General features: G+C 46.0%; 1 protein-coding gene across 1 annotated transcript in view; it reads left to right on the top strand.

Annotated features, from left to right (window-relative positions):
- The window catches only part of ADARB2 (adenosine deaminase, RNA specific B2 (inactive)), a 478,856-nt gene that overhangs the window by 433,761 nt on the left and 32,957 nt on the right, over positions 1-12,138 (top strand). The window contains exon 7 of the mRNA XM_025205749.1: positions 5,476-5,644. Within this exon, the coding sequence (XP_025061534.1) occupies positions 5,476-5,644 (169 nt within the window). The remainder of the gene's footprint in view (positions 1-5,475; positions 5,645-12,138) is intronic.

Raw genomic sequence — 12,138 nt, 5'->3', positions numbered from 1 at the left:
CCTTGAGGAGCAACCACTCTTCCTGAACTCCCCTCCCCTTGGGGTTGTGGTCCCTTAGGGCCTCACTGACAAGCCTCCTGAGCTTGTCAAAATCAGCTTTCCTGAAGTCAAGGACTTCAGTGTTGCTGACTAACTTGCCAGGTTTACGGCAGATGGTGAAGGTGATCAGCTCATGGTCGCTGTCACCCAGCTTCCCATTGATCACTAGGTCACCAATTAGGTCATCCCCAGTAGCCAGTACCAGGTCGAGCAGCGCTTTACCTCTCATTGGCCCATAGACTTCTTGAGTCAGGTAGAGGTCATCCACGCACAATAGGAAGCTTTGCCAACACTCAGATTTTGCTGAGTGACCCTCCCACGAGATGTCTGGGTAGTTGAAGTCACTCATGACAACCATGGTCCTGGAGCATGTGTCCTCAGCCAGTTTCTGGGTGAACTGCTGGTCAAGCTCTTGACTTTGGGTGGGAGGTCTGTAGTAGCCTCCCACCGTTGTGTCCCCTGTGCTATGTTCCCCATGGATTTTAACCCAGTGGGTCTCCAGTCATCCACCCTGGTCACCAACATCAGCTTGCAGGGATGCGTAGCTTTCCTTAACATAGAGAACTACACGCCCGCCCCTTTTATCTACTCAATCTCTCCTGTACAAGGTATAGCCATCTATACCCATGGTCCCATCATGGGTGGAGTCCCACCAGGTCTCTGTTATCCCTATGATGTCATAATTATTTGTGTTAAGCAGGAGGACAAGTTCCTCCTGCTTATTCCCCAAGCTCCTGGCATTAGTGTATAGGCAGACAAATGTCCCCTTGGGGGCTCTTGCCTTGCCCACATATTGTACAGGGGCTGGGGCAGGGGTGGCCTTGGCATGCTGGCTTTGTGCTGCTTAAGTGCCTTGGCCTACTGGCTTTGCAAGGGTTGCTCAGCAGCCCAGCAGTGGCAGTAGTCCCCCCATCCCCCAGTGGGCTTAAGCGTGGGGTAGCAGGTCAGCCAGTCTGGCTGAGAAGAGCCTTCTCCCCAGGGGAGAGAGGCGGAGGCCATCTCTTCCTAGCAGCTCACTGCCTCTCTCGCCAAAGAGCGGGTTGTGGTAATGGAAGCCAAAAACTTCCCGATGACACCAGCACTGCAGTCTTTGGTTAACTACCTGGATCTTCCTCTCCCTCCTCAGCCCATACCCCGAGACTGAGAGGATTGAAGAGAACACCACCTGTGCCCCCAGATCCTTTAGCCCCACTCCCAAATCCCTGTAGCGCCTTATGACCCGGCTGGGAGCACTGAGAGCCGTGTCATTGGAGCCCACATGAATAAGGAGCATGGGATAGTGGTCTGTGGGCTAGAGGAGCTTAGGGATCTTCTCCGCAATGTCTCGGATGCGGGCTCCTGGGAAGCAGCAGACTTCCCAGGCTAAGGGTTCAAGGCGGCAGATTACCCTCTCAGTCCCCCTCAGGATGGAGTCTCCCACAACAAACACCTTACATTTTGTCTTGGAGAGAGCGAGGGCAGTAGCTGCAATTGAGCCTGTGTTGCCTGAAGGAGCTGGCAACTCAGCAGGCTCTGCTGGGGCTGCAAGCAGTTTGTACCTGTTGCTAAGCTCCGGTGGGACAGGGGCCTTGGTGCGGCGGGCCTTAGGGCCCTTCACCACCTTGGTCCATCCCCCTGACTGGACAGAATGGGAGGTCCCGGAGTCCTCCCTTGTCCTGGAGGGTGACCATGGTCTACCCTCCAGCTCCCAGGGGAGAAGGGCCTGACAGTAGGAGTCTATCTCCTGCTCACAGTCCCTGATGGTGCGCATGCTCTAGACAGTGGCCTGGAGCTCCTCCAGGCTTCTGGGTAAGTGAATGTTTGTACATATTTCCTTCTGACAAGCCACAGCATAGTGCTCCAGCATCCCAGGGTGCATTGCTCCCTTTCTCGCACGCACTGGGAAACAGTGTGCCACTCATCCTGGACTCTACTGCTGCAGCTGGGCAGGGAGCAGATATGCTCTCTTCACAATCCCCATATTGTGCTTCAAGGAAACACAAGCTGACACTAAGCAGTCTGGGTAAGCCAATCAGGGCTGCCCTGTGGTCTACTGCCATCTATCTTCAGGCAGACTGAGGAAGTCTGCAGAGCACACTGAGATATGTGTAGGAGCCCTTGACTGTACAGAATCAGCACTGCAGGCTATTTGCTCTTCAAGCGCTCAGCTTTCAAATATCTGTTCACACATCGCTTGATAAGTTTTTCTAACAGGAATAGAAACACAGGAGAATTCTTCCAAGTCATCTGAACATGGTATATGAAGCCTTATTTTGACTACGATCAAGCCAGCTTTTTGGGTGGCATCCGAATCCCTGGCCCTTTTGGCTCAGGGACTACATGTAAGGTGCCAGCCTAGTGACAAGATAGACATGGACTTTATGCTTGGGTATTTTGGGCCATACCAATTTGGAATCGGTATGGAACTACTTTCCACTCAACTAGATCTCTTCCACTACATCCCCTCAACTAGATCTCTTCCCCTCAACTACTCAGCTCTCCTACCATCCCATGGTATAATGCTTTGTCCCTTGCTATGTAATATATATTTAGCTAACCAAAGCCATATAGTTGACAAAATAGCCAACTTGTCATGCAATACTTTGAGTGCTTGCAGCCCCCTCTCTATCCATGTTGCTACTTTTCAAGCTTTAAAAGGTAAAAGCAATTTGGTGAATGCCTGAAAATGAGAGTGAAAAAAGAATACAATGGATGTAAAGCAGAGGGTCTCTGCAGGAAATGGAACTGGTGAGACTAAGACGAATGTGGAGAAAAGAAGGGCTGATGGGGAGAGAAAGGCCAAGAAAGAAAAAGGATATTTTAAATATGGCGAAGGTGGAGAGGCGCAGTGAAAGTGGAACTTAGGTAGAATCCTGCAGGTGGATCCCTACAGTTCCTCCCTCCCATAAAGAGCTTGTGGCAGGACATCTCAAAGCACTCTTCATTTTACATATCAAGACACTGAGACACATAGAGGCAAAATGAGGCCTAAAGTCAACCAGCAAGCCAGTTTCTGAGCCAAAAATATAGCCAGGGTCTCCTATGTCCCTCTGAAACGCCCCCCTTTGTATTGACCATCCCTCTGTGACTCTAGTTGTTCTCCATATAAGCTATCCAGAACACAGTCTGTAGGGTCTAAACCTTGTGATATCCTTCAGTTCAGCTTCCAGTTGTGTTTGCTGGGGAGCAGTGGTTCTGCGGGCTTTGTCTTTTTCTGACCTCCCCATCAATTTATTGTCTAATGACAAAAAAAAAAAATGATGCTCTCCTTTGCTGTAGGAGCACAGTTGTAGAAATAGTGCAGACAGATCCTGAGAGAGTCTAGAACATTTAAGGCATAATGGAGCCCATTCTTGAAAAATCAATAATGTATTTAAAAGAGTAAGGAGCAAATGAAGAACAAACGATCAGAGGAGACTCGTAGCTGCTGGCAGGTCACAGCTGCAATTGCTGTTCTGCATGTGTTTGCTGTGCTCGCTAATCCCAGTGTTCTGAAGCGATTTATTTTTCCATTGCTTTTCTGCAAACAATCCACTGACACCAGCCAAAGTCAATCAATTGCTTCAACTAGAGGTAACAGCATAGGATACACCGTAACAAAGCAAACCGGAAAATGACAGGGGGGTGCAGAGTGTGGCTCAGGAATGCACACAAAGCCAGTTGCTCTCTGCCTGTGGCTTGACCAGCCTATTGACTTGTTTTCCTAGTGTGAGATGCACAAAATCCATGCAGACCTGTAACCTGTTGAGGGTTTTTGTCACATTCAGAAAAATAAACTTCTAGATCTGCCTGAAAGATAGGATCCTATAAAAACAAAGCTGCAGGTGAAGTATTGAAACCCTGGGCAAAAGTCCAGGCTGTGTAACAACAGTCTCTTTGCACTGAAAGTTCAAGGTGGCCTTTTTCGATTTTCTGTTCTCCTCCTGCAATGCTGGCATTAGAGGAAATAAAGGAAAGGCTATACCACATGAAATATGTCCTCTAGTGAAGCCTTCTGGAACATTTCTATAGAGACAGCCTGCTCTGAGAAGATGTTATCCTGTTTCTGTATTCGTCCATGGAATTGAGTCTGTGCTACTAAGAGAGTGGGGGGAAAGGGAAGATATTAACATAGTAAAGCCAAGAGAGGAATCATTCACTTGCATAGGAAAACTGAGCCAAGGTGCTGAAGGGAGGACTCCCTGGTTCTCATAAACTCTCTAGATGGACTGCATGACACCCACTGTGAAACAAGCACCAGGTCAGCACCCAAATCCCACAGAGCCCCTGAAACTGGGCCCCTTTTATAGAGATACATGCATGAACTTTGGGGCCCTTTTGGCTTCTTGCCTTCTTACAAAAGGGCAACTTCAAGGAAAGTTCCCCAGTCAAGAAGGGGGCCCACAGAGAGCTTAAAGCACCCACAGGATGCACTGGCATTGGGGAATTACCACTAGCCTCTGGAAAAATTATAGTCCACCATGTCTACCACAACCTACTTTTCATGGACATAGAGGCAGCAAGAATAGCATTTGGGCATTGCTTAACTCTCTTCCACACAGGCAGAAGGGCCAAATCCATAGCACAGGGTTACTCCCAGCATTTATTTTCAAAGTTAGTTTTCCTTCTCTCCCACCCATGCATAAATTGGCCATATCCATATGATAAAGGTGATTTTTATCATGAACTTGCATTTATATAGTGCCTTTCATCCAAATGGATGCAGAGTGCAGTATAAGTGTTACTGTCTTTTGCACAAGCAACAGCTAGGACCCATTTTGCCCATTACTGAAATGGGTTGGAACATAGCACAAGTTTAACAGCATATGTCAACCTCACACAAGAACTTAGCGTACCTTAGCCAAGGTTAATTCTGGTGGAATTTAGGCCAGCAGAATATATCTACTAAGATTTCACTTGGACAAGAGACCAGGTTTAAATCTCTACTCTTGGGAATTTTTAGAAACAAGAAGCCGGGACCTTGCAGTACATGAGCTCCAATGGCAGTGTGTCAAATGTCATGCTGCGGCACTGGTTCAGTACTGAGTCAGAAAGAAAAAAAACTCACCTCCTAAATGACCCACGCTGCTTCCTGAAAGTACTTTGGAGGTCTACCCAACCAAGTACTGACCTCACCTAATCCTGTTTAGCTTATAAAATATGACAACAGCAGTGTACAACACTCTGATTAGATACTTAAAAAAAACTCTCTGTTTTTAAAGAGGTAGAGAATGTTAACATGAGCTCAATTTTTGTAGTAAAAAAAAATTGATTTACTTGAACGGTAGGGAGTGCCAAATGAAAATATCCATTGTGCTGCTTTTGTGGGCTGCAGCCAATTTCCCGTTTAATTTCAAAGACACCAGCTTTTGTGCCATAGTGCAAGATAGGGTATCACAGACACTTTTATTCACCTCAGGAGGTAACTGTGCAAACATTAATTATTGTCTTTTTATTGTCCCTTTTTTTTTTACTCAGTGAACAGTAGCAAGCACATAGTAAGAAAGTACCGTGGACATCTGCGAACAAAAATTGAGTCTGGAGAAGGAACCATCCCAGTCCGACGCCATAATGCAGTTCAGACATGGGATGGTGTGTTGCTGGGAGAACAGCTAATCACAATGTCTTGCACAGACAAAATTGCCAGGTAATGCTAGCACCTTATTTATACTTTGTAAAGCTGTTTGCTGTGTGGAAATGAGACTGATGTCAAAGAAGACTACAATTACTAGTGGGGAATAAATAGCAGGAACTGATAAACCCTAAGGAAACAAAGACCCTCTTTGCATGCAAATGTAGGGCATATAAATGGGATGGAATGTAAACAGAATGGTTTTCCAAATTCTCTGTGGATCATTAGTTGCTTCTTAAAGTGTGACAAAAATATAAAACCCTCTTATGTAGCACGTGCACCAATAGAATTTCAGTATGCAAATTAAAATCAACTCTGTGCTTATTGGATCATTTAACTCTAAAGTTGCAAACGAATCATCATTCAGATAAACATATGTCATTTGCACTCTATTGGATAAAGTGCTGTAAATGCTGTTAAGAATGCTTACATTTTTAACAGTGTAATTCAAAGCCATGATGTTACCATGAGAATGTCTAGGCTTCTGAAGGAAAAGTAATGAAAAAATGGGATTTCCTTGCTTAGGTAGTAGACATTTTTTTGCTGCAGCCAGTAAATATATTTTGGTAAGCATAGGTACAGTTGCTATTAAACAGTCACATTTGCCAACAGTTAACACATAGCAGCATGTGAAAAACTACAACTGTATCCTGTTCTGAAGCCAGGGCACTAATTAAGGACAAGCGACAATTGCACATGCATGGACATTTAATACAGACATATAGATAAATACATATGCATATGTAAAATATGTTAACTGTATATATATCTCTACATGTAAAATATGTTGCATCACAGCTATAAAAATGTAAAAGTTATAGGTCAAAGTCTCTACTGATACATTAGGTCTCTGACTTCAGCTGAACTACATAAAACAAGGAATTTATCCAGATATATTGAGACCCAATATATATGTCAGAATGATACTAGAAAAATACAGCTATGTACGGCAATTGCCCAAACTCGGCTCTTGGTTTACCTAGATGATTCTGCTGGAAGCCAAGCTTTGTACCTGTGTATCCAGAACACAATTGGGCCCAAAATGAGTATGTGTGGTTCAACCAATAAATAGGAGTACCAAATGACAAAGCATCAAAATACTCACTCTGTAATATATAATAGTTGTGAGCTTTTCTTTTTTTTTTTTTTTAGAGAGAGGTGATCATTGGTATTAGTATGAAGTCAGGCAGAAGACAGGGCAGGGTAGCACCTTAAAGACAAACTGGTTCAGAGAGGTATAAGCTCCCATAGGTGACAGCCTACTTTGTCAGATGCTATGAATGGACTTGTAGAAAACAGTGGTCACTGATGGCTTGCCAGGTATAATATAGTAGTACACATGAAGAGGGGCATCCAGGGCACAAGCATAAGCACCACCTTTGGAGGGGGGCACAAAAGCAGCTGTTGTTGCAGCAGCAGCTGCTCACACCACCACAATTGGCAAGGCAGGAGCTGGTGCTACCCTGGAAACAGAGCTGTGCTGCTATGCCTATGGTATAATATTATGGGCATGTCTACATGAGACATTTACTGCTGAGTTGCTTAATTAGCTCTACAGGAAAGTCTTAGCATCTACACATGCAGCCCTGGTAGGCCACAGTAAACTAATAAACACTGCCATAGGTTAGTACTTGAAAACACAAGTGCTTTCCTGTGGCAGCATTATTTAGTGTGCCGCAATGCACATGTAGATGCTGACGGGGCAGGCTGGGATACAAGGGTGCTTTAGTGCAGGGGCTGCCTGCCAGCAAGGCCCATACTAGAGTACCTTTGTGCCCCAGCCCGCAGTATGTTGAGCTGGGTCAGAGCAGCCCCAGGCTGGCAGGCTGACCCCCAGATCCCCTGCCAGCTGGGGCTGCTCCAACTCAGCTCAACATGCTGCAGCCCCAGGCACACATGTGAATGTAGCACCTGAGAGCAATAAACTCTGACACAAACTGTGCTGGAGTTTATTCAAGCACATTGATTTCACATGTAGATGCACCCATATGGATTATTATGATGATGTATATATTATTGGATTGCCAAGTATTATTATTCTGCTCATGGCAGAACACTTTAGCATCCTTGGACGTTTCACCACTGACCTAACAGTAGCTGTTCTTAACTAATAAAACTTTAAAAATTGACTTGGATGTGAAGCTGTGGGACAATAAATCATCCACAGTGCTTACTGGATTGTGTTATATATGATCTCAACAAAGACTATGTTCCTCAATGAATTAATTGCTTTTTTTTATCTGTTGAGCTATTCAACCCATATTTATCCCCCTCCCTTATCTTCTGTATTTAAATACCCTTGTGTTTAGAGCCCATTTTCTACAAGTTCATTCATAGCATTGGATGAGTAAGCTGTCACCTACAAGATTTTATATCTTTCTGAACCAGTTAATCCAGGGGTGGACACTAATTTTGGCTGAGGGCCACTTAACAAGTTTTGGATACTGTTTTGTGAAATTATAGATTAAAAAGAAATCATATATGCAAATCAAACAGCTACTATAACATATTTTAACTTTATTTCAAAAAATAATTTTTGTCCTCATTTAGGTTTTTTGAGTAGTGTATTTAGAGGTGATTGCAGAATAGCTCAAAATGAAATCTTACTCTTGTATATTGTGGGACATGGGGAAGTGGAGGGAGGTATGGGGCTGGGTGTATGTGGGGGGATGGGTATGGAGTGTATGCATAGGGATGAAGGGTATATGTGGGTGTGGGAGGGGGGTGGAGGGTTTACCTGTGAGGGGGTGGATGTGTGTGTTGCAGGGGGGGGATGGATGTGGGGTGGGCGTGGCGGAGGTGAGTGTGTGTGTGCATGGGGGGTAGGCTGCCCACACAGAAGTTCACAGGAACTGGCCAGGGGTGGAGAGAGATAAAACAGGGGGCATGTGCAGCAGAACTCGCCCAGATGGTGCAAGTGCGGGTCTGGTCTGCACCCCCATCTGGCCCTCAGCTGCCCCTGTGGCACTTCTCATTGGGCCAAGCCCTACCTGCTCCCACCCAGGGAACCCCACACCCCGCTCCCACCTCCCTGGCTCTGGCCAAAGCGCACAGCTTCCCAGTGGGGTCGTTCGTGATGTGGCTTCAGCCACCCAGATATTGCTCAACTCCCCCTGCCTCCAGCAGCTCTTCCTCATCCTCATCCTCCTCTTCCTGCCACTGTTGCACCATTCTGGGCAGTAGGTAGCATGGGGAAACCATGGGTTCACACATCAGGGAACAGATGTTCAGCCAAGCAAGAGGGAAGCTTCAGCCTGGCAGCTCCTACCCCAGCATGCGGGGCTCCAGTTCCTGCTCCTGTCTGCCTTCCACCTACTCTGCCCACCTGCCACAATGATCATGGCCACCTGGGGGTGCCCAAGTGGGTGGAAGGTAGCCAGGAGCTGGAGCTGGAACTAGAGCCCCACATGCTGGGGCAGGAGCTGCTCAGCTGCAGCTTCCCACCCACCTGGCTGGATGTGTGGTGCCTGTCGTGCATCCCCATGGGTTACCCCTCTTCCCCATGCTACCTGCTGCCCAGAGCGGCACAGCAGGAGCAGGAAGAGGAGCTACTGAAGATGCAGGGAGCTGAGTACCTGGGTGTCTGTAGCAGTGGGAGCTGCCCCAGTGGAAAGCTGTGCATACTGGCTGGGGCTGGGGCAGGTGGGAACGTGGGATTCCCCAGGCAGGAACAGGTGGGGCTCAATCTCATGCAGAGCGTTGTGGGCTGGATACAATCAGTTGGCGGGCACCCACCCACGGGCCAAATCCAATCATTTGAAGGGCCAGATCCGGCTGGTGGGCCATATTTTGCCCATCCCTGAATTAGTCTCTAAGCCTTTTGTTTGTTTGTGTGAAGAAGAAAAGGCATCTTCTGCTGTCATGTTTTCATTTCTTTGCAAAGAGATAACAGCAGACTCAAAACTGTTTTCCCACTGCTCTCACATATGACTAGGTTTTCTAAATCCAGACTTAGATGGACTAGAAAAAAACTAAACAAATTGAAGTGGCAGAATTGAAATTTTGGAGTCTCTGTGGTTTTGAATGTCAATAGACAGTAAATTAAATATCAACCCTGCAACTAGTATTATATTTGTTATTGATGGGAATGTCAGTTATAATATAGACTCTCAGAAGCTATGTTTTCTCCAAACACATCTGCTTAGAGTTTTCAGTGAATCATTAGATATCTGCAATGAAGCTCCTTGCTACCATGTAGCTAAATGGCATTAAAGGCAGCAAAGGAATATTACAGATTGCCAAGTATTATTTTTTCAGTATAAAAGAAAACTGGCAGGTTGCCTTTTGATATGCACTGATTGTAGTTATTATTACTATTATATATCTATACAGTAACATACATGTGCATGCACTTGAAGAGCTGAAATGTAACTTAATTACAACCACTGTGAATGATTGCAAGAGCTTAAGTGGCTCCTCCGGCTTAAGTGGTCATGCCATTTAATCATGGGTTAAGTGGCTACCCGGCCACATGGTCAGTCAATTAATTGCATGATAAAAAGAGAAATAAACGTGTGGCATATTTTTTGGAATAACTTTGTAGTTGTCTCTTATTGTGTCATTAATTGAACGGGAGGCTGGAAGCCCCATCAGATGATCAGAGATTTCAACTGGGGGGGCCATGTGCACCCCTGAACCTGGGAGCTCTCAGCTCACAGGGCTCCCACACATTCCTGCAGCTGGGAAACTGGAGCTGCTGCAGTCTTCAGCTATAGGGGGTGCATGAAGCCCACCTCCTCCCCCATGCCTCAGAGATCACAGCATCTGCAATCTCCCATCCACAGAGGTGCATGAAGGTGCTGCCCCAATGCCTCAGAGATCAGAGCAGCCACAGTCTGCCATCCACGGCGGTCCATGAAGCCTCCCCCCCCCCACACCCACCCGGCACCTCAGAGAGTCTAGCAGCTGCAGTCTCCTAGCTGTGGGGGTGCATGAAGCATAGCAGGAGGCGTGATTGTATGGATCACACATTAAATCCCATTGTGCCTTTATCTGCAAGTGTAGAGGAGCCCACAGGTAACATCATTACGATTACATAGTTGGGGTTGGGAATGCAGGCATTTCAGGAGTGATGAAATTGTATGTGAAACCACTTCTTTGAAGGAAAAGATTGTAAAGGATGTATTTTGAGATGGAAGTTGAAAGTGAAGAGGATGAGGACATGGAAGATATTCTGAGAAAAAGAGCTCCAAAGCTTAAGAGCAGCTAGGAGGAAAACCGTGGAGTAAGGGTGAGACAAGAAAATAGAGTGGGTAGTTGGCTGAGGCTTGGGTTGAAAAAAGGGAACAATGGAAGAAGGGCAAGAAATTAAAGCACAAAAGCTTTTACTGCTAAATTTTGGAGGATCTTGAAGATTAGACCAAGGAGTTTATTTCTGGTGTGGAATATAAGGGGTAGCCAGCAAATGGACAGAGTGGTGAATAAGGGGTACAAAGTGAAGGTGTGTTAATGTGATAAGCTAGCACTATGATTTTCATAGAGCAAGCCTGGATGAACTGTAAAGTAGGAGGAGTGTGGTTTGCAAGTAGCAGCAGTTGGGCCTAAGCAAGAGTTTGGGAAGGAGTAACAGAGAAGTAATGGAGATCAATTAATTGATTCTGGAGATGCTGGAAAAATGGTAGGATTTAATGATAAAGAAATGTGGTGGCAGGGCTGAAGCTGACACTGAGGTAAATCCTGTGAGATTGTGGGACTGAATATGAGGGGAAAGACTATGTGTGAAGACGTAAAAGACAGGTGCAGGGGGTATCTCTGAAAGCTACTAAAAGGGTGAGGGGTGTAAGCATGTGTGCCACGTCACCAGTCAGTATGTCAAATAAAGTTCCCAACAACCATAGTGCTTTTTCACAGCTCTCTTTATTTAACAGTTCGACATCAACTCAAAAGCAGGTTTTCTTAGACAACATTTAGTTTCTTCCTGGAACCCAGAACCTGCTGTCTGCCCTATCCTAGCGTGTATTCCTGTCAACGCTGCTATCTCTGTTTCATCCAGATGCATTCTGCCTGACTTTGTGCTAGCTGGTGCAGAGAGTCTTTCATTTTTCCTTTTCCCCTTTATTGAAAGTGCTGTTTCTGAGTCATCATAAGACTCCTGGTCACCTCACTCATCCAATCAGCCAGCCCTGAAATGGAGCAGTGGATTATATACGTGGGGCTTAGGGCAAGAGCTGTTACAAGGAGGCAGGCATACAAAAATCTCCTGCAATAGCAGCTGGAGAGAGTAGAAGTGGATCGGGGAGCGCAAGGACTCAGATGTCCAGGTTGGTCAGAGTCTCTAAGAGGTGAGTGGGGGTCAATCAGTTTAAAGGAGGAGTATAAAATCAAGAAGGACAGAGTTGGAAAAGAGATGTGCAGGCTTTGCATTGATGGGCTTGGTGAAGACAGCTTCAGTGAGGAGCAGATGGGAGTCAGAGGGTGTGTCTACACATGCATTAGCTCCAGGAGCATTCTTCTCACAAGTAAACTACTTGCCAGTAAACACTCCCAGGCAGGTGTCTACACGTGTAGGG

Source organism: Alligator sinensis, unplaced genomic scaffold, assembly GCF_000455745.1.
Source record: "Alligator sinensis unplaced genomic scaffold, ASM45574v1 scaffold370_1, whole genome shotgun sequence".
Classification (NCBI taxonomy): domain Eukaryota; kingdom Metazoa; phylum Chordata; order Crocodylia; family Alligatoridae; genus Alligator; species Alligator sinensis.
Note: the sequence above shows the minus strand (reverse complement) of the source record. Positions and strands in the feature narration are given on the sequence as shown.